This window comes from Labrus bergylta, chromosome 2, assembly GCF_963930695.1.
Source record: "Labrus bergylta chromosome 2, fLabBer1.1, whole genome shotgun sequence".
Lineage (NCBI taxonomy): Eukaryota > Metazoa > Chordata > Actinopteri > Labriformes > Labridae > Labrus > Labrus bergylta.
Window position 1 is genome coordinate 27,834,994 of NC_089196.1, and position 22,663 is coordinate 27,857,656.

General features: G+C 39.0%; 2 protein-coding genes across 3 annotated transcripts; one reads left to right on the forward strand and one right to left on the reverse strand.

Moving 5' to 3' along the window:
- Positions 1-8,033: 8,033 nt before the first annotated feature.
- Positions 8,034-12,794, reverse strand: LOC109999945 (type-2 ice-structuring protein-like). Its single transcript, XM_029281449.2, has 6 exons — positions 12,672-12,794; positions 12,062-12,158; positions 10,104-10,213; positions 9,872-10,000; positions 9,160-9,289; positions 8,034-8,520 (listed from the first exon to the last, which is right to left on the reverse strand). The coding sequence occupies exons 2-6, from the start codon at positions 12,123-12,125 to the stop codon at positions 8,447-8,449; spliced, it is 507 nt and encodes a 168-aa protein (XP_029137282.1). The 5' UTR covers positions 12,126-12,158; positions 12,672-12,794; the 3' UTR covers positions 8,034-8,446.
- A 3,266-nt stretch (positions 12,795-16,060) lies between these two features.
- Positions 16,061-20,583, forward strand: LOC109999954 (type-2 ice-structuring protein). Of its 2 annotated transcripts, XM_065950575.1 has the most exons (6): positions 16,061-16,303; positions 16,418-16,516; positions 17,344-17,423; positions 19,048-19,179; positions 19,269-19,347; positions 20,377-20,583. In XM_065950575.1, the coding sequence occupies exons 2-6, from the start codon at positions 16,456-16,458 to the stop codon at positions 20,448-20,450; spliced, it is 426 nt and encodes a 141-aa protein (XP_065806647.1). In that variant the 5' UTR covers positions 16,061-16,303; positions 16,418-16,455; the 3' UTR covers positions 20,451-20,583. The 2 variants fall into 2 exon arrangements, with proteins under 2 accessions (XP_065806647.1, XP_020510787.2); XM_020655131.3 differs by lacking the exon at positions 16,061-16,303 and having other exon boundaries at positions 16,330-16,516.
- Positions 20,584-22,663: the final 2,080 nt, after the last annotated feature.

Genomic DNA, 22,663 nt, shown 5'->3' on the forward strand with positions numbered 1-22,663 from the left:
CCTGTGTCATCTTGATGTTTTTCAAGCTCTGACCTCTCTGTACCTTCCATATTAGCTGACACCTTGTTCCCCCACTCATCCTTCTTTCCTTCTGTCTTTTTCACATCCTCACTGCTTTGCTTCTTTTGCTTCTCTGCTTCCTCTTCTGTCATTGTAGTAATGTTCAACTGGTTCCCATCTTGGTTTATTTCTGTTTTATCCTCAGGTTCTGCCTTCCTCCTCTCCTGTTTATCATCTTTGAAGAGACATTGTTCAACATTTACTTCTTGTTGTTTGAGCTCAGTCTCAGCTTTGTTTTCTGCTTTCTTTATCTCTGAATGAAGCATCTCTTTGCTCTCCACACTCTCTCTTTCTGACTTCAGTTTGATTCCTTTCTCCTTTGACTTCTTCAGTACTGTTGCTCCAGAGCCTCCTTTTTCTTTGGTCTCTCCTTCTCAGTTTTTGTCTCTTTCCCATCGACTTTACTCGCTGCCTCTTGCTGTGTCTCTTCACTCTCCATCTTCTGATCAGTATTGATGTGTTTTAGTTGTACCATTGAAAGTCCTGAATCATCTCTAACTGTTTTCACTGTGTCCTCTTCACTCTCGTCTCCATCATCCCTGTTCCTGCTCTTGGTTTGTTTCTTCTTTTAGAATCACAGGTAGATCTGTTTCCTTCATTTCACGTTGTCCTGCTGCAGAGACGATGTCTTTTACTGGCTCTGGTTCTGTCACAATTTCATCTTTAGGTTCACTCTTTTCTCCTTTTGTGTTCACATTGTTCTCTTCTTGAACTGAAATGAGTGTAAGTCTTTCTTCTTCTTCTTCTTCTTCTTCTTCATTCACAACATGAAATCCTGTTTTATCGCTTTTAGATGTGACTGGCTTTTCTTCCTTAGTGTTCACTTCAATCCTCACGTCTCCTCCATTTTTTTCTGTGTAGACATTAAATGAAATAAAATGGTGACATCTGTTGGAAATTAGATTGAATGCCTGATGTTTTTAAATGGAAGATGAAAGATAGTGCATTTCAGTTGAATGCCTGCTCAACTAGTGGAGCAGCAGTTTGCATCCCTTCCTGCACAATCATATTGGAAGTGTGGCTTGGATGGGGAATATAATAACCCCTACATTTCTTTAAAACAGAAAAACACCAAGCAGTCATTTATCATTGAGAAATGGTTACACCAGTTTCATTAAGAGAAGGGACATCATAGACATTTCTCTTTTTCTGTATTTCCCTGCTGAGCATGTTTTGTCAGAAGACACTTCTCATGACAGAATAAACAGGTTTGCAAGAGAAGGAGCGAGGAATCATTGTCTCCTTAATTGAATAATGGTGGGGTCAATCTCTCAATTAATATAATTATTAACAATTAAATGTTTTAATAGCAACACATTGCTTAGTTTCAATTGTTAATTGAGATTAATCACATTTTGATTACATTTTTGATAATGTTTGAAATTCAGTTTTTCTTGTGCTTTTACATTGAATTGTGTACCATCTTAATCTAAGAGTATTCTATTTCCTGTTTGGATACACACCTGCTTTTATTTTGAAAGAAAATAAGGAACTTCTGGCAGATCAAAGATTACACCATTAAAGCCTGGCTCACACTGCAGGATAATCGGGCCGATTTCAGCTCCGATTTTTCCTTCCCGACAATCACAGGGTCGCTCCCGACTCAAAGCTGCTCGGACACGATTATCTGCTCAGATTATTTTATAGTGTGAGTGGTACAAAGATCCAATCTTAACGTCCCTGATCTGCCCGGCGATCGTCGGGGACGCCCTGATTTATTTCAAACATGTTTGATATTTAGAATTTAAAATCTTGACGTTTACGTCATGAAAGGGCAGAAGTTGTGTTTGACTACAATATAATCACGAGAGACAAGGGAAGACTGTAGTCATGGCAACCAGCGGCAGGACGCAACCCGGCTTTCCCTTTTTTGTTTTTAGTTTAAGGCACAGATCATTAGCGCAGCACTTTTCTGAAACTTGTATCCATATATATATGATGGTATCTACTTTCCTCTATCCTACAACAACTTTCACTTCCTTTTCTTTCACCAACCGCCGTCCTTTATTTTTTTCAAATGAAACTTTATTCACAATTGTCAATGCTCCGTCCGGATTTCACTCGTACAGTGTGAGCTCTCTGGCCATGCCCAACAATCGGGTCGTACAGTTTGAGCACATAAATCTCAAGGTCTGGTCAGCGTCGTAAACGATTCAGTCGTACAGTGTGAGCTGACCCCTGACTTTTATACAATCGGGGAAAAATTGCACAGTGTGAGCCAGACTTAACTTAACCATGAATAAAGTAACTTTTTATGGGTCGAAAAGTAAATGAGAACAGCTCAAGGGAACGGTAGATAATTGAAACGTTGGATTGTGAAGATTAGTTTTTAGTTTTTCAAAGAGAAATTCAAAGAGATTCACGGTGCAGTGATATCATGAAGAGTGTTTTTGACCGCTAAGCAGTTGCTGCAAGTGTTTCAAGTGGGTGTTTTTTTTAGTATGGAAATATGGACATGTGGAGCCAATAAGTGTAAAATAAAAGAATGGCATTTTAACTTTCATTCATCTGACAAGGTAACATTCAGTGCATTAATAAGTAAATCCAGGTGCAGCGCCTCAGTGGCTTAAAGCGTTGGTTTAGCCTCTACAAACAGTATATTTAATAGAATAAGTACTTTGAAGCTGCCTCCTACCTGTAAACCATGGTGTCAGAACTCACTTGTGTAGCAGTAAATCTAAAAGTGGAGCTCATTAAATACATTTCTTTGCATTTATTTAATTCAAAGACGAGATAAGACAGATAAAACAATTACTTGACCTTTTTAATTTGACTTGCAACTGTTTGGAAATGCCAAATAATGGAATTTTAACATGCAAATAAACATATTTCAATTACAAAGAATGAAACAGAAATATTTAGACTGAAGATTAACAATAAAACTGCTGACAGTTTGAAACTTACTGAATTTCTTTTGTCTCCGTTTCCACACGACAAAGATGATCGCAGGAATAAACACCAAAGCAGCACAGCCAATCACAGAGCCAATAACAACTAACTAAGAGTACCAAGAGTAGTGGAAAGACTGGGGAGCATGATGAGATGATCTGAAAATTGCAACAAAAAAAAAGAATTCTTTTCATATTTACTGTTTAGTTCAGTGATCATATAACCAATTAATGACTTATATTTACCTGGAATAGTGAGGTGCTTCTCTCTGGTCTGGTTGATCTTCCTCTGTGTGACTCTACAGGTGTACTTCCTCCCATGTCTCTTCTCTGCTGCTGACAGTTTAGAGACCATCAGGACCTCTGACTGTCTCAGTGGGTTCAGCAGAGAGGAGGTTTCCCTCGCCGTCCAGCCAAAACATCTCTGGCTCTGGATACCAGTCTGCAGACTCACACTCTAACAACACTCCATTGTTGTTTTTGGTCATCTGAACAACAGGTGAGGAGACAGAACCTATAGAGGAGAGAAGTTTCAGAAGTGTGTTTCTTCATTCTCATAATAAAACAGATATTACATACAATAAATGACAAACAAACAAAATACATGGAAGTGCATGTAAAATGGAGGGGAAATGGTGTGCTGGAGGTAGTGTTGTAGTCAAGACCACACTTATCTAGACCAAGACATACGCGAGACAAGAGTGCTCCAAGACCGAGACAAGACCAAGACATTTAGGGATCGAAACTGAGACAAGACCAAGACCAAGACATTTAGGGATCGAAACCGAGACAAGACCAAGACCAAGACATTTAGGGATCGAGACTGAGTCAAGACCAAGAACCACCGAAAAATTATAATCTTGTGTGCGGTGGGCATGTCACTCACTCACAAATAACAAATAAATTGAAGTTATTCATTATTTTAGAAAGAGCTGTTTTCCTTCTAATCTCAGTAATGACGTGGACAAATAGCAGTCGTGGTCTTAATCGGTTTTGACTTAAAATCCAGAGTCCGCCCAGTCTGAGACAAAGACAAGATCAAGTGAAAAATGCTTTTGATACCGAGACAAGACCAAGACTTTCAAAAAGTGACATATTTCGAGTACTACAACACTAGCTGGATACATTAAAAATATGTTAGTGGTTGCTTGAAAATCTTCTTTGTATGGCTGATCATAAATAATAATAATTAGAATAAGCAAAGCATATTAAGATCATAATTCATGTTCAACAACATCCTTGCTATCAATAAGCAGTAATTAGAAGGGCAAACTCTTAGTTAATGGCCTAACAGCTATAGATTATGGTCGCATTATTATGAATAAATCGTATCCTTTCAAAAAATATATAAAAACAAATTAGTTGCAAAAAACAATCCTCCTCCTAAAAATGGCTTTCTCTTCCACTAGTTCATTCATGCCATCGTTACGAGCGACCCTCCACCTCCCCATCACCACCAGGCCATCGCAAGTTCATCACCTCCTTCATCCCATCAGCCTCGGATCACAGCATCAGCCATCGTCCGGTTTACCCACCAATGAAACTACTGGCTGAGATGGAACGATCACCTCAGACTGAGCTGAAAACAAACAGGGATTCATTTTTTATTCCTACAGCTCAGCAAATGTGAGCCATATGGTGTCATTAGAAGCACATACTTAAACTTCAGTAATTTAAATAACTCTTCATGCCAACATGAACCACACTGTTTGTAATGTTTGCAACTTACCCCTACATGAGTTCATCAGGGCGAGGAAGACAACAGTGTAGAACAGCAGGTCAGTGAGATATATGAAGGCTCTACGTCACGCCCGAGCTGATTACTACTCCTCTCTAATTGAGGGAAACAAAGGCAATCCTAGATACCTTTTCAGCACTGTAGCCAGGCTGACAGAGAGTCATGGCTCCATTGAGCCTTGTATTCCTCTAGCCCTCAGCAGTAATGACTTCCTGAGTTTTTTCAACAACAAAGTTCTAGACATCAGAGACAAAATTGGTAACCTCCTGCCCTTACCTGGTGCGGATACGTCTGATACAGCAGAGACAGTTCCAGGACCAGATATTAGTTTCGACTGTTCTTCTCCAATCAACCTTTCAGAGCTATATTCCATTTTTTCTGCGTCAAAACCGTCAACCTGTATTTTGGACCCAATCCCAACCAAGCTGTTTAAGGAAGTCTTTCCCTTAGTTAGCAACTCTATATTAGATATGATCAATTCGTCTTTACTGGCAGGCTATGTACCCCAGGCATTTAAAGTAGCGGTAATCAAACCTCTACTTAAAAAGCCTACTCTGGACTCAGGAACTCTGGCTAACTACAGGCCTATATCCAACCTTCCTTTTTTCTCGAAGATCCTGGAGAAGGTGGTAGCTAAACAGCTGTGTGACTTTCTCCATGACAACAGTTTATTTGAGGAGTTTCAGTCAGGATTTAGAGTCCACCATAGCACTGAGACTGCACTAGTTAGAGTTACAAATGATCTACTTCTAGCCTCAGACAGGGGACTTCTGTCTGTGCTCGTCTTGTTAGATCTTAGTGCTGCTTTTGACACCATTGACCATCGGATCCTGTTGTACAGACTGGAGCATTTGCTTGGAATTACAGGGACTGCTTTAAGTTGGTTTGAATCCTACTTATCAGACCGATCTCAGTTTATACATGTTAATGATGAGTCCTCTATGCACACTAAAGTTTGCCATTGAGTCCCACAAGGTTCAGTGCTTGGACCAATTCTCTTTACATTATATATGCTTCCTCTGGGAAATATTATGAGGAAACACTCCATACAGTTTCATTGTTATGCAGATGATAATCAGCTTTATATATCAATGAAGCCCGATGGCACCAGTGAGTTATGTCAGCTAGAAACGTGCCTTAAGGACGTTAGGACCTGGATGACCAGAAATTTTTTGTTACTTAACTCTGACAAGACTGAAGTTATTGTGATAGGCCCTAAGAACCTCAGAGAGACTTTTTCTAGTGATTTGACTGTCCTTAGTGACATCAGCCTGGCATCTAGCACCACTGTTAGGAATCTAGGAGTTCTTTTTGATCAAGATATGTCTTTTAGCTCTCACATCAGTCAAGTTTCAAGAACAGCCTATTTTCACCTTCGTAATATATCCAAGATTAGGAATATCCTGTCTCAAAATGATGCAGAAAAACTAGTTCATGCATTTGTTACCTCCAGACTGGATTACTGTAACTCTCTTTTGTCAGGGTGCTCTGGCAAATCTTTAAAGACTCTTCAACTGGTCCAGAACGCTGCAGCTCGTGTACTGACCAGAACCAGGAAATGGGACCACATCACTCCTGTCCTGGCTTCTCTGCACTGGCTCCCTATACAGTCTAGAATAGAATTCAAGATCCTTCTTCTCACCTACAAAGCGCTAAATGGCCAGGCACCATCTTACCTGAAGGAGCTACTAGTGCCGTACTGTCCCTCGAGAGCGTTGCGGTCCCGGAGTGCAGGCCTAATGGTGGTACCTACAATCTCCAAGTGTACTATGGGGGGTAAAGCCTTTAGTTATCGGGCTCCTCTCCTCTGGAACCGCCTTCCAGCCGGGGTCCGGGAGGCAGACACAGTCTGTATTTTTAAGAATAGACTTAAAACTTTCCTTTTTGATAAATCTTATAGTTAGTGCTGGTGTAGACCAGCTCTTAGTTATGCTGCTATAGGCTTAGACTACCGGGGAAACTGGCACCTTGAGCTCCTCTCTCGCTCTCTCTCTCTCTCTCTCTCTCTCTCTCTCTGTGCATATACAGTACATCATATTACTGCATGTATCTATCTGTAAATCTCAGTCACTAACCACCTGCTTTCCTGGGAGCTCTTGAGCTCTCTTAGGCTCCTCAAGATCGTTGATTGACGGCCTGCCAGAACAATTGAATTGAATTGAATTGAATTGAATTGAAGGCACCATAATGATAGTGAAGGGACCGTCTGATGGTCATGTGAAGCATCCTTGAGTTCTGAAAAGTAAAATAAAGCATGATAAAAGATTAAAAAAGATTACTGAGGATCAATTAAAAAGCCACTTGCAGGCCACAGTTAACCACAGTTAATCAAACTGTAGGTAAATAAATGAACATCAATATGGGATATGGGTTGATGGTGACCTCATAGCCCTCAAGTTATTTTATTTTTTAGAAGCTTTAGCTTTAGCTTATAAACATGATTTTGAAGGGTTGACTTGTTTGGGTTGTCAGAATTCTGGGTCTTTGGGACTCCAGATGTATTTTCAATCAACATTTACTAATGAAAACAACCCGCAATATGCAATACTTGCCTCTGTATATTTCATGTTTTCTTATGTACATATTTTTCTACCTTTGTATTTTTTGTTACTGCTTACTCTGTTGAAACTGCTTACTCTGTTGAAACTTTTATCTTATTGAGAGTGGTTGACCCCGTTGCTAGGTATGACAATTTCTTTCAGAAGCTGTGATTGGTTGATCAAACAAAAATGGAGAAAAAATTTTAATCATAGAATGTGGTCAGACATTGTGTAATTATGAATACTATGAAATTGGCATCTGTGTGATAATTTGTAAGTCGTATATTATATTAAGTATATAACCTACAAAATGTTTGAAATCACATGCCCACTTGTGTAGCAGCTTCTTCACATGCTGATGTGAAGGGCCTTAATTAGTGATTGGATGCACGTGTGGAGGTATAGAAAATCAACATGCATGTCTCACTTTGCACGGAAAAAGTCATTGTTGGCTTGAAATGTCTGCACAAATCATTTTTGTCTGTTCGGCATAAAAATGATTAAAAAATACTCTTAATGTAGTGTTTGCAGAACATTTCTTCATTTTGATAGCAGCTGGGTGCGAGGGCTAGCCTTGTGTAATTTGGTTATTGTTCCCTGATTTGAGGATGATTTGAGGACGGTGCCCCATTGTTATTAATTCTGATTAATAATTGTGTCAATTAATATTCATAATTAATATTAATTTTAATCTAATAAACAAATTGACTACATAAAACCACAACATAATTGTTGTCCACCTGTGAGCTCTTAAAATTCCCAACATAAATGGTGCCCCGCGTGAGGCTCTTAATAAACCAGATTTATTGAATTGTTTATGCACAGTAATCCAGAGTTTTTATAACAACAATAACGTAAGATTTACAATGTACAGGGAGAAAAAGACCCAGGCCAAGAAAATATGACCAACAGATCTTCTTGTTTTGAGAAATGGCTTGACACTTTAATGTTTGCACAAGAAGAGAAAGACAATTATAAATAAAGTTTTGCTTCAAGCATTCAACACATTCATTCTGCTTTCATTAAAGCCTCAAAAACAACCTGCTGCTGTAGAAGTTACTTGTCCCTTTATTCCTTTAAAGGCGTTACAGCGTTAGAAGAGACATAATTTGAATTGCGTGACAAATATTTCTGGTTATTATGAAACTGATAACACAAAAAGTCAGACTATGCAAAAAGTGGCTTAATAGTGCTTTCGACAGGTACGTCCTGGCTCGGTGTTAACCCAGGACTTTCTTGGCGCAGATGGATGGAAACACAGCCTTACATTCGCCATCATCCCAGCACTTTCCGACTGTAAGAGCAGAAAACACAAGAATCAGTCTGTCTGTAGAGATAGAAGTTGTACACTGTATTTTCGTCTTCATACCAACATCACCACACAGCTGCAGGGAGAAGTTACTGAACTCAAAACTATGGTATCTTTACTATCTACTGTGTATAATCCCAGCTACTATATGTTCCAAAAATATAGAAAGGAATTCAATGAAATGTCTAATTTCTTTTAACAACCAAAGAAATGATTTGCATTTACTGTCATTCATTATTTAGTTTTAACCTCCAAAACTAAATATTTATGATTTTTCCAAAGTGATGGATATAAAGTAAATTCCACACATCTTTCCCATATTAAATGGTAAATGGTAAATGGACTTTTTCACCCAGGTCACAACTGCACATTCACACACTGATGGTACAGGCTGCTGATGAGGCTGATGTAAAGAGTCCATCAGTATGAACTCATCTATTCAAACACATTCATAAGCCGCCAACGAAGCAGCAACATAGAGGTAAGTGTCTTGCCCAAGGACACATTAGATATGTGGCTGCAGTTGCTGGATTGAACCCCTGACCTTCCAGGTGAGACACGATCGACTCAACCATTGACCCACAGCGCCCCTTTAATTAACATGATGCTTTGTAGGAGATTTACCTCCAAAATTCATTTGTATACAATACGGCCCATTTGGTCCATACGTTCCAGTGTGTCTGTGATCAGGCTGATAAGGACACCAGTTTGTGTAGGTGAAAGGTGTTCCGTCGCTCCAGAACCAAAAACGATCCTTGAAAAAACGAGAAGAGACAAGAATATCAAAAAGTATTTGAAGAAGAACTTTTAATTAAAGGGAAACTTTGCCATCCTAACCCCTCAGAGTTAAGCCTTGTTTATACTTGCGCGTCAAAGCAGACCGTCGTAAGTACTACATACTCGCATATTGGGCTTTTTATGTGGAGTTATATGAACTGAGGCTGGGTCTGTGTCTGAACATTCAGTAATCCCATTAATGTTCTGCTTATCTTAATTTGTTACTTGACTTATCACACCTCTATTAAGTCACATGCACAAATAGATAACAAGTGACTTGAGCACCTGCCCTATTAGTGCCCTTTTATTTAGTAAGTAATTTCTTGTTAGTGCACAGACCCAATGAACATATATATATTTGGTTCAATAAGAATATCAGGTCAGGTGATTGCAAGTGATCCAGGCCAGCACGGTGCCAGTTATTTATTGACCAAAAAATGTCTGACTCAGCTACAGTAGGTGGTGATAAGGATATGCTCCCTTTCAGCTCGTTACTATTGGACCTTCTTCCAGTTGAACTTGCTTACAACTTAACAAGTTTACATGTAAAAAAATCTACCTGTTGAGCATCAGATGCTCCAATCCACGTGTTCCTGTATCGATCAATTGCAGTTAAGCTCTGAATGGCCGTGTATTCTGCAAAGCTGCGCACAGAAGCGAGGTTGGCCCTCATGGACTGACAGTGTTGCTGCAGAGGAGATGAACAAACATTAAAAAGAAAAGGGCATAAAAGAGATGCTTATTATCCAGGTGGCTGTGTGCAGAGGAAGCTTTCTGCACCGAATCATTACCTGAGCCTCGGCCCACGTCATGGCCTTCGGGACATAGATGAAACATCGGTCCTGGAACTGTGTCCATGCACAGGGACAGGATGAGAACTTACTAAACACGTGAGGTTCCACTGAAGACAGAGAAGAGCATTGTGTTGAGTCTCCAGTAAAGTTTTGCACATCCTCCACTAATAATGACAGTATGTTGTATTTCTTGGCAGAGTTAGGGTGACCATATTTTCAAACCTCCAAATAAGGACACTTTAATTTTACCGCAAACTCACATGCATCGATCCACAGATCAATGACATGCACTGGTCACTCAAGGTGGTAGGTAAAGGTTTCCTCCTGAGCATTATGTTTGGTTGTCAGCAGAGGTGTCAAGTAACAAAGTGCAAATACTTCATTACCTCACTTAAGTAGAAATTTTGGGTATTTATACTTTACTGGAGTAATTATTTTTCAGCCGACTTTTTACTTCTACTTCTTACATTTTTAAGCAATTATCTGTACTTTCTACTCCTTACATTTTAAAAATAGCCTCGTTACTCCTTTTTTATTTCGGCTTGTTTTCATTCCGGCTTGTCATCGTTCAAAAAAAGACAAAAAAAACAAAAACTTATCCAGATAAATCACGCCATCCAGATAGAGTGAATTTGATTGTGGTTGGATGAGAAGTATAAACATATACCAATCCGACACGCTGTGGTGCGGCCTAAGCTTTTGTCCTTCATGCCATTTTTTCCCCCTTACATTACTTTTACTTTTATATTTTAAGTAGTTTTGAAACCAGTACTTTTACACTTTTACTTGAGTAAAAAGTTTGAGTTGATACTTCAACTTCTATAGAAGTCTTTTTAAACCCTAGTATCTATACTTCTACCTGAGTAATGAATGTCAATACATTTGACACCTCTGGTTGTCAGCGTCGTTTCCCTCACTGAAGTAAATTTTAACAGTGCTACTTCCAGTCTGTATCCACAGTTTGTGTTTGCTCTTTTTAATATGACTTTGTATGTTGGAATCTCCACTGTGGGCGGCTGAAAACAGCCCCTTCAGTGTCTGCAAAAAGCAGCATGTTTATTGGCTGGTACTTTATGAATGAAGCTGTAACTCTTCTGGAGGTATATGGAAAACACTGACTTCCTGTTCAGTATGACAGCTCACCTACATGTTGTTAGGCAGCAGGTCCTGTAGGCATGATAAGCTAGGCTAACTAAGCAACAGCTGCAACCTCGAGATTGATTGAAACATGCGCCGAAAAATCAGTGTTGATGATCAGCAGCCTTGCCAACGACATTGATTGATTGATCATTTGTGCAAGAATGGTGTATTGTTTTGGTATTTCAATAGGTTAAAACCAGGACATATTAGTGTTTTATATATATTTGTGGGGACTCGGGACAGGACAGTCCCGGTCAAATTGGGACATACAGTATGGTCATCCTAGTTTTACATCCTCATTATTGTAGGGTTGTTATATTAATCATTTAATTCTTCTTAAATCATTCAGACTCAATCAAAAGGAACAGTGCTGAACTAGTGACTATCGAACCCCCTCAAAGTGGGACCAAACATTGCCATAAAAAACAGCTGCACAAAGCACATTCAGATTCCTTTTCATTTCCCTCTTTCATTGTAACATGTGGCAACATTTACAGCATGTGTATGTTTAAATACAGCATGACAAATGTCTTCATAAAATAATAAAGAGGATTGAAGAGGTTTGTTTTCCATGAGCAAAGAAATAAAATGATTGGCTCTACTCAACACTCCTCTTCTTTGAAATCATCAAAACTCTTCAGAAGGATTTATGTTCCATTTACAGGAGGTCCAAGTGGAATCTTTCTTTTTATGAAATGGTCATTAGTGAAATGTTTCTTTAAGTTTGAGTACCATGTATGTGGTGGGGAAGAACAATATGTCTATATATAAATGGAAAAGAAAAGCCACACAAAATATTCAAACAATCTACTCACAGGCAGCTCCAAGGGTCGTAATCGTCATTGCACAGAGAAGTGCAGAAACAGCCAACAGCGTCATGGTGAAGATGAATCAGATTTCAGAGATCGTCAACTTAAAAGAAATACAATTAAAATGATCAAATGAACTTTCATATATCTATAGGAAACTTAAAGGTAAACACCTGCACACTGTATAACAAACAAACAAAAAAACATTTATTGGCAACATAGCAAGACCGTCATCAGGCAAACAGTTTTTTTTCTATGCCTATAAGAAAAAATAGCACCTATATGGAGTCATCAGTGCCGAAAAAAATACAGATGTAAAAAAATTAAAATAAAATAAGCCAATAAAAGCTTGTTGATTTAAGCCTGACCCTTCAAAGTCACACAGAAGAACAAGGGAAAAAGAAGGGACAGAAATTATAATATAAATAATGACATCATTTAAAAAAAGAAATGACCCCCAAAAGATACAAATACAGTCAAATTCATTTTTAAAATTGTTTTTACAAATGTATTCTTCATAACGTCCCATTTTTAATTCCAAACTCTCTGTCACAAACCTGCTGTGATAGATAATCTAAGTTACAAAGACAGGAGCTAATGTGAGACTTTAACTCACCTGCAGAAAGATGGTGATCTTCGGCTCCTCCTCGGTGTCAGCGTGAAGCATCAAAGTGCAGAGAAAAGAAAAGTTCAGCTCTTTTATACAGTTTCTGATTGCACCGTCACTCAGGCTGTGCCCACCAACAGCACAAAGGAACAGAATGATTTATTTCTTCCATAAAGGGAGTTTCCTTCTCGATAGAATTCATACATCACTATAAGGACGTGTTGTAAACCTATGCTGTTATATGATATACGATTATTGTGTTTGTCTGAATTCTTCTTAATGATCAATCTTAAATAAATACTTCAGCATAAAACACCTCAGTGTTTACTTACCAGGCAGTTCAAAGTTTCAGATGTTCATATTTGAATCTATGTAAAACAAAAGATTCAAGGCTGCAGATGTTCTCCCTTATGTGTTTTTTGGTTGTGAGCAAGGCCGTCCATCATCAAATATGTTTTGCTTATAAGAATAAACTTTTTTAATCTTGAAAAAAAAAACAAGTTTATCGGGACTTGTCAGGTGAATGTGGAGTATTATAAGTCGTATCGTATGAGTTTTTGCAGGTTACATATGAGAAATAGACCGAGCTGCGCATTTTTCATTAATATATTAAAAAGTGGTGACTCAAAAAATGAATCTGATGATGTGTGTTTGTCTTATTTGCTCAGTAATAGATAAGAACACGCCTCTGCTTTGTCAATGTGACAGCACTTTAACTTCAAAGATCAACATCCGCCCGACAACGCCCTGACTCAGCTCAACACATCGCTCAGGGCAGGACAGCACAAAACCAACAGTCAGTGTTAGCTTTAAAGTATAACCAGAGAGAACGTGAGATCGACCAATGAGTTCACAAGTGTGAGAACAAACATTCAACCAGCTGGGACCTCTGACCTGATGTTTATTTTTCAAGGTATCTGTAATGATTAAACTGCACTCATTATTCTGGTTGTTAACTTAAGGCAAGGCCCCTTTATTAATGTGCGGAATAAAAGAAACATCCGGACAGCAAATAGAAGATTGAGTATAAGAAGTATCAAAGTATAAATAAATACAGAGTCAAAGATCATTTTAAAAAGAGAAATAGAAAAAAAAACTGAAATGATTCATAGACATAAAGAACATTTGTGCAAAGCAGGAAGAGCAAATTTAAACTACATTAAACACTAAAGTGCAACACGAAAACAGTAACATTTTAAATCTGGGTTAAAACAAATTTAATCTTTGACCCTTTAGAGGTATTAAAGGAGCAATATGTAACTCTCACACCGAGTGTTTAAAATGGATACTGCAGTCCAATGTCATTGTATGTTTGCTTTCATTGTATTGTATGTCATTCAAACATTGTAGAGAGCTGTCTCCCCCCGCCCCCCTCCTCTCTAGAGTTGATGCTCACGCAGGTCACCATGTGGTGGACACTGAAGCTTCAGTGTTTATCCAGCTCTGCATCGGTCTGTAAACCTTTCTGTGTTCTAACCTCTCTCCATTTTTCAAAAGCATCTCCAATATTGATCCTAGTTTGAGCACGTTTCTGCTCGTGGAGCTTATTAGAAACATGCAGAGGCTTTTTAGGTCGGGTACAATCACTTCTATCTGAACCAGTTCTCCTGCCCGCTTCCATCGCTGCAACACCTGTTGACCTGATAACTGCTCTCATATCTGGCAAACCGAGGGGCGTCCAAAACGGCTGTGGAGGGACACCTTAAAACTGCCTACCTTCTCTGGTCCAAACAAATCCAGAGCACTGAGGACCAGAATCTAAAGTTAGAAGGAGGACATACTGGCTGCTGCATTGTTGTCAGAGAAGCCAGCACTTCAACATAGCATGTTTCCTTAATGTCTGATCATATAGTAAGATCACTTTATCATTTCACTCACTACACATCTTATTGACTGATCCTTTAAAGATCTGGAGCTTTTTGTTTTCATCTGTATTACAATTTATATTAAGGACAAAAATCTGTCACCAAGGGCCTTTTCCTACAGAAAATGTGTTTATCTAATAAATGAGTCAGAGACGTAGCTTACTGATGTTCCTTAAAATGAAAAAGAAAACCTCTTCCATGACTTTGACTGTTAGCCATTCATATAATTTCCCCTTTGAATTGTAGGAGGAGTTTTTTATTTAAAAGACATCAAAGTACTAGTAGACAATATTTATATGGCACAGTAGCCACAGCCATTAGTACCACAGGCACTATAAAGTAAAGTTAAAGGATGAGACCCCCCTAATGGAGTCTAGACCCTGGTAGTGGTGGTGGTGGTGATAGAAGAATGCAGGATTAGGTTACCAGGGTGCAGCCATCGCACTGAAGTGACAAACTGATTGGGGAAAAGAGCGAACCGATTTTTTAATTTGACCGCACCAGGATGATTGGTCGGGAGAGGCTGTGGCAGAATCTGGTTGGTTGATTACTTAAAGAGTAAACGCCCATAATCAGCTGTTCACCAGAGCAGGGAGATGGAGGGAGTGGTAGAGAGGAGGGGCTAAGTTGAGAGAAGAATAATGGATGAATGTGAGAGAGAATATAATCATTCTTGAACTCACGCTGTGCTCCATTTCTGCAAAAAAAAAAATCCTATCTAAGTTCCTTTTTCACAGTAGTTCATGCATTTATCGACGGTACTTTTCAAGGAGAAGAAGGGAATCAATCAGCCTCTATACATGGGGTGTGTGCACTAACCACTAGGCTACCAGCACCCCTATTTATGATTTTTAATTTCTACTGAGTTTTTGTTTTTCTACCTTTTGCCACTAAAATGCCCCACTTGACTCAGCAAGCAACATTTGCTTATCTAAGCAGCCCTCAGGGATGTCAAAGTTGGTGTGGTGTCTGGTGTCATTTCTAAAGAACCAGAATTTATCTCCATAACGCTGAACACATTTTTGATGATTGACAAATTGAAGCCACCTGTGTGTATATTGTCTGTCACAAGATAACTACCCAGGCTCCTTTTGACTAAAAAAATGTTTGATACTTTTTATTTCCAAGGATTTTATACAACACATCACTTGTCTTGTTACAGTTAGGTGAGTAAAACACAGAAGGTGGACCCAAGTGCAGAACCAAAAGAAAGGATTTATTTAAAATGAAGTTTAAAATGCCAAAACAAGGAGCCACGAGGAAGCACAAGAGACACTAGCAAACTGACGACTGACTGACATACCACATACACCTACAACATACAATGAACTGACACAGGAGGGAAGAAACACAGAGACTAAATAGAAACAGGGGTCATCAAACACAGGTGAGACTAACAAGACACAGGTGAGGACAATCAGGGCAATCACACTGGGAAACACACAGACAGGAATACAAGAAACACAGAGGACAACTACAAACTAAATCATGAAACACTAAAAACCCACAGAACTCAAGAATGAACAAAAGACATTACAACAAGAAGAAACACTAAACACTGAAAAACCAAATTAGAAAAAGACCAAACCATAACATGTCTTATCTTGAAATTGACCTCAGGCTTCCCTGGAACTTAGAATGAAATTGGTATTTGCACTAGGTGTGTTGTTGGTGTACGTGGCCTCGTCATGTTTGGTTACTGGAATGTTTAAGGGCTGGTCTGTGTTTGGTTCAGCAGCTCCACACCGAAGGGCAGAGGAGATCATTCTGCTGCAGGTTTGATTTTAGCTTTATTATCATCCTCTCTCTCTTACATATAGTATCAGTATCAGTTTGGTTGTCTTCCTGCTGCTAAAGATTTAGTGACATTTTCGTCTCTGTTTATCAAAGGTTACCATTATTATCTTTACACCCGGGACATCTTCACCATGAACCTGCTGACTGCTTCTCTGGTGTTCTGTGCCATGATGGCTCTCACCCAAGCCTTCAGTAAGTAAATATTGGTTGTGGTGGATATAATTTACTAAACTGCTGATTCTTATTTTTCATTTTACTTTATGTTGCAACAATAAATGAAGTACAGCCCGTAGCCTGTTAGCTTACAAAGCTAGCTTGGCACTATCCAAGATCTGCTCCCAGGCACCTCATATGCTCAAATTGTATGTCTTGTTTGTTTTAATCCATACAAGAACCTTCATGTAAGAGTGGCTTGCTTTTGGACACTTATGTTCTGGACTGGCTTTGACTTTTGACTGGAGGGGGCCCAACTTGGGCACTGACTTATGCAGGTGTGGCATGAAGTTTATAAGCTATAAGCAAATAAGCTACAGTTTCGTTCTCCACTATAATCACATCTTTAGAGTAACACCAGAGAATGGAAAACATATAAATCGCCATATGTTCATCTTTGAGGACGGTAGACTGTAAGCAAAGCAAAATGAGAGCTAGCTTGGCCGTGCCCATTGGATAAAGAGCTGCCTACGAGTGTTACTGATCCATCCAAATAAAATTAGCATCCACATGGGTTTGATGATTTATAATAATTTTTGTTTTCAAAGTGAATTAAATAACAAATGACAAAAAAAAACATATGGATGAAAAACTGAATGATAAACTTTCAATTGTCCAGTTTAAACAGATCCAGAAAGTCACATGTTATCATGGTTGGTGTTTCTTCCATATAGTCAATTTGATTTTTTGGGGGAAAAAAAACATAACTTTTTAAAAATGTTTCCTTGCAAACACATAGAAAAATAACGCACTTACGCATGTTATTTATGTGATTGAACCCTCTCTTCTGTGTCTGTCCTCTTAAGTATGTCCTCCAGGCTGGATAAAGTACGATATTCGTTGTCTGCTCTACGTTCCAGAAACTAGGACTTGGTCTGATGCTGAGGTAATCAGGGGGATTCCTTGTTCAGGGTCAATTTTTTTATTTTTTTGCAGTAACTCTGGTGTCAATTTTTTTTATTGTTGACATATATTTCTGGGTCTTGTAGCCACGAGACAAACTGAAAAAGCTTAACATAATCCTCAGAGACAAATGTGCCTGACTAAGTCTTCACTTTTCATGTAAGTAGTAACCTGTAGCTTTATTCAATACATTTTACAAGAAGCTTGCACTAACGGTGCTGACTGTTGTCTGTCAGTCGCATGCTAGCTAAAGTTAGCCACAGAGCTAGGATGTATTGCTGTTGTTTGCAGCCGCAGTCAGAAGTCTCTCATTGGCTGTTGTAGGTACCGACTTTATCACCCAGATTCTACAACTCATGATTAATATGAATGATATTTGGGGATGGCTATTATGAGTTATAAGCAGTTTTTGCCGTTTAAAAATGGATTTGTAGACTCCTTACGTGACCAGATAATCTCTGCTGAATGACAGGACCGACCTCAGGCCCGACACAGATTCCTCTCCTTTAGTTGGGAAGATGATACAGTAATAAATCAGACCTTTTCCCCTGTAGTCTGAGCCTGGCACAAGTGACCTTTTTGTTAATGAGTCAGATAACTTTCTTTTACCTTTAATAGCCAATGTATGGCTTTCTTCAGACCCACCATTGACAGAGAGGGTAAGCTAAGGATTTTCTGCTCCTATGTTGCCTCAGCACCATGGGGTGCAGAGCTTTCAGCTGCCCTGCTCCTCAGCTCTGGAACTCTCTGCCACCTGACATACGCAACATTGACTCTCTCTCCATTTTCAAATCCAGACTCAAAACCCATCTTTTCAAGATCTCACTCTAACATTTTAACTGTAATTACACTGTCCTACATTTCATTTCTTTTTTGTATGCTGATTTTATCCATCATTGTTTTTTAAATGTTAATTGTTGTACAGTGTCCTTGTGTGTCCAGAAAGGCGCTTTTAAATAACATTTATTATTATTATTATTGTCATGAATGGGTTAGTTTTTTGTGTTATTTAGGGACAGTGTTTCCAGACCTTTTTTCCTTGGAGTCCCCTCTATTTATAACAACAGAACGGTTGTTACAAGTAGACCTGCCAAGACCCACACAATAAGTGGTACGTTCTCAGAAAAAATGTGCATCAATTCCATCAATTTCAACTGTTTTCATTGAAAAAACAGCCTTCTAAACCTGTTAATACCGATCGACCTTTGTATAAACAATCCAGTGAGTTTTTCAGATTCAGATTAAAAGATTCTCCTGATTTGAAGGTGTGGTGGAGTGGATTCCAAAGAGTGGGGGGCTAAAACAGCGAAGGCACAAATTAGAGCAGGGGATAGAAAGTCGGCCAAGATTAGTTGATCTGCAAATACAAAAACCTTTAGTCAATCTCATTTTACCAATCACGTTTTCTTTGATGGATGATGTTGCAGTCATTACAGCCTGTTTCACTGATACTGGCTGAAGCAAACTACTGAATCCATTCCAGAAACAAATATCTTATTAGTTAGTTAGACCTCAGACCAAAAACTATTCTGCATTTGCTTGCCTACCATTTATTTTATCGCCTCTCATCCTGTGTCCTCATAATCAGGTTTGTTTTTGCACTGTAGAGTCACTGTCGGTTCATGAATGGAGGCCTTGTAGCTGCACTAAAGAATCAATTCTCAGAAAATATCGATGACATCATGAAGCATATTGGTCCTGAGATTCCTCAACTCTTGGTCGGAGGCTGTAATACAGATGTATGTTATTCACTTGAGGCCTCAAAATATTTAAATTTTTCTTTCATTATCATTTATGAAATAATTTTATAATCTGCTTCACCTCACAGAGCTCCTCTTGGGACTGGTCTACATTTGACTGGTATGGAGCACCCAGGAACCCCAGCTGTATAAAGAGAACCCATGAAGGTAAATCCCTCCACCTGAACAACATTAAGATTTGTGATACAATATTAAATTAATTCTTTCCACATAGAGAGATTTATACTAATGTAGGCGTTTATTAAAGGTCACATATTCCCCACCTTTTCAACCAGTGTAAATAAGTCTCAGCTCCTCAAAACATGTGTGTGAAGTGTCTTGTTCTAAATCCACTCTGATCCTGTATTTGATCATGCCTATTGATCATGCCTTGCTCAGAACAGGCTGTTTCTGTGTCTGTACCTTTAAATATGTAAATGATCTGTGTCTGACCATGCCCCCTCTCTGGAAGGGCTTGTGTGTCTCGGGCTTTCTCGCTCCATGTCCTGTTGTTTATGGTGAGAAGGCAGACTCAGAGGGCAGAACAAACACCTAGCTGTGGGAGTGTCACCCACCTGGGGGAGGGGTTACTGCCCTTTGTGATGTCATGAAGGGAAAATCTTCAAACAACCTGTTTGAGCACACATTTTCTGAAAAGTGGAGCAGGCAAAAGACGGAGAGGATGGACTTTTCTCATCCTTGGGGGGCTTGTAGACATCAGTGTATGAATGTGTAGGTGTGACCTGCAGTATAAAAGCGCTTTGAGTAGTCAGAAGACTAAAAAAGAACCATACAAGGTCAAGTCAATTTACCATTTAGGAGGAGACCTTTTCTATATAGACATTACTACCATATTTCCGTACTTCTGAAGGTGGGGTCGACAAACAGTCTTGATAACCCCCATATTTTAGGGGGAGCTCCTCAAGCTCATCTTCAAGCGTTAATCAAAATAATTGGACCTTTCAGCTCTTCTTGCTTATATGGTTTTGTATAATATATTATTAACTGTTCATGAATTATGTTTAAAAGAATCAAAATAAAGTGGCTCGTATTTGAGCTGAATTCTGTACAATGTATGAAGACACATTTACTCTGACTAAATGTCCGCTCAAGCCCTGATACTGATGATCGTAAGACAGGTGGACAGGTGTCTGTTGTGTTAACTGACTCTAGTGTGTGTGTGTGTATATTTTACAGGATCATGGGAATGCATCGATGCAGTACAGTGTAAAGATGAACTGCCTTCCATTTGCAGTATAACTCTCATGTAATCCCTGAGCTTAAAGAGAAGCAAGAGAAGGCTGACGTGGCTTTGTGCCTTTGTGCCGTCAGTCTCTTCCGCAGGATTACCTGTTCTTTCTTTCTTGTGTTCTGCACATTAAAACCTTAAGCATTGAAAAGGCTGATGATCTTTTTGCCTCATTTTTAATCATGTTCAAAGTATCATGAAATGGGACTGAGCATAAGGATACACTTTCTTGGCCCTGGCACAGATGAAAGAGGTTTGCTTGGGCCAAGGTACAGTTGTATATAACGCTCCAGGATTTCATTTCAGGTACATTTACTACATAACCCTGTTTCCAGATGGTTATATCTAGCTTCTACAGTTTAATTTGACCCTGCTCTGTAAGTCATTAAGAGTTAATTGATAGTTTACTTTAATCTGATTGAGTTGTCTCTTCAGTCCCCCCACCCTATCTCACACACACACACACACACACACACACACATTAGGATTTTGTACTTCTGCATTGGCTTAATTTTTCAACACCAGAGGTGCCCCCACCATGACTTTTCATCTTAATTCAAAATTCAGACATTAAGAAAATTAAAACCAGGTTCCTAGAGTTCCACCAGAGGGCAGCACAGCCCTGGTTTAACCCTTGGCAGGCACAAGGCATGAGAACACGAGGATCTGAAAGACAGAGACAAGGGTAAGTACACAATATAACAAATGACAATAAAACCAAAACATGACTTTAGGTAACTTGACGGTGTCAAGAGGTACTAACAACAGGTAGAATATGTGATGCCTGAGTATGCATACCTGAGAGGTATTGGATTACAGGGGGTGAGGTACGGGCAAGGCAGCAAGTGACGAAGAGCAGCAGCAGAGGAGACCTAAGGAAGGAAACAGCAGTGGCAACATGTTTTTCTCCGTCTATCAAAGGTTACCATCTTCATCTCTACATCTCCACCATGAGCCTGCTGAACGTGGCTGTGTTTGTGTGCCATGATGCTTCTGACTCCAACTTTATTTTAACGTTAGTGTAGTTACAATAAATGGCTTGTTTGTGTACTCCAGCTTCTTGAGCGTGAATATGTGCTGGTGTTTTTTCTTCTCCTCTATTTTTCTTTTACCAAACAACAATATTAACATTGAAATGAATCGTTACTTGCAGGCATGTTAACTTAGTTATCCTCAATCATTTAACAAATTAAAGTACACCTGGGCAATATGACCAAAACCGTATCACAATAAACAATTTCATATCAGTCGATAATTATCACGATAAATGTTAAATAATTTTTTTTTTTAATGTGAAGGCTGATTTTGGCTCCTGAAAAAAACAGATGGTTAATTATGGTTAACGTTCTTTTCTTTCAGAACATGACAAACTCTACTTGAACAGAGGAACATTTCTGGAAAACTCTGATATAACAGTTTGCAGCGGGCAAGTAACTTCCACCAGATGCGTGTTCGGTCCGTCTCTGCTCTGTTACGGCAGCGGAGCTGATCGGTTTTCATTTTATTCAATGTGTGTGTTTCCACTGGCTCCGCTGCGCTGAGACACAAGGCTTCTATTTTTGCAGTAGCACGACGCATCAATTTAGCAAAGAAAAGAACAAGCGGGACGGGAAGTCAGACATGGATACAACTTTAAAACATTTGGTTTATTTTCTGTTTGGTGATTTATTTATTTCTGTGTTCGAATGGGATATATTGTTTCAAATGGTGGAAAAGTTGCCTGTTTTAGCCACACTTGTCTTTGGCACAGTTAACAGAGCACTTTACTCTGTTTTATGTCGGACTGTAAACATCCAAAATGTCTCCAAACTCCTGAAGTTGAACGTCCTTTATTGTCGACGTTGTGATGTTTTCTCCTCCTTTGAGCCGGTAGGCTCTGCGTTTTCTTCAGTGTCGCTATCGTTCATTTCAGCTGTGTTTTCATTCCAAAGTTGAAATATTGCATCAAATATTAGTTGTGCAGCAACAAACCACCTTGTTTAACTGTCCATCCAGCTTTTCCTATAGGAGGAGGCAGAGGTTTATTTCAGCGTGACATCATAGGTGAGACAAAATGTATTTTATTTTAATTTCATATAGATTTCTGTTTGCAAAATGAGCTAAGTAACAATATGACAAAGAAAATACCAGATATGGATCAATACCTGTTGTTCTACTGTCCACTGTCACATGAGTAAAAAACGAAGAAGGTAAAGATCTGGCTGTAGAGCCAAAGAGAATTGCGTTTAACAAAAC

What these genes read in the sequence shown, in the direction of transcription:
- LOC109999945 (XM_029281449.2), bottom strand. Translation starts at nt 12,125, where the DNA reads ATGACGCTGTTGGCTGTTTCTGCACTTCTCTGTGCAATGACGATTACG. An exon ending in TGACGTGGGCCGAGGCTCAG is followed by an intron (nt 10,001 to 10,103) that starts GTAATGATTCGG and finishes TCTCCTCTGCAG; the next exon opens with CAACACTGTCAGTCCATGAG. An exon ending in GAGCATCTGATGCTCAACAG is followed by an intron (nt 9,290 to 9,871) that starts GTAGATTTTTTT and finishes CGTTTTTTCAAG; the next exon opens with GATCGTTTTTGGTTCTGGAG.
- LOC109999954 (XM_065950575.1), top strand. Translation starts at nt 16,456, where the DNA reads ATGAACCTGCTGACTGCTTCTCTGGTGTTCTGTGCCATGATGGCTCTC. An exon ending in GGCTCTCACCCAAGCCTTCA is followed by an intron (nt 16,517 to 17,343) that starts GTAAGTAAATAT and finishes TGTCCTCTTAAG; the next exon opens with TATGTCCTCCAGGCTGGATA. An exon ending in TATAAAGAGAACCCATGAAG is followed by an intron (nt 19,348 to 20,376) that starts GTAAATCCCTCC and finishes TATATTTTACAG; the next exon opens with GATCATGGGAATGCATCGAT.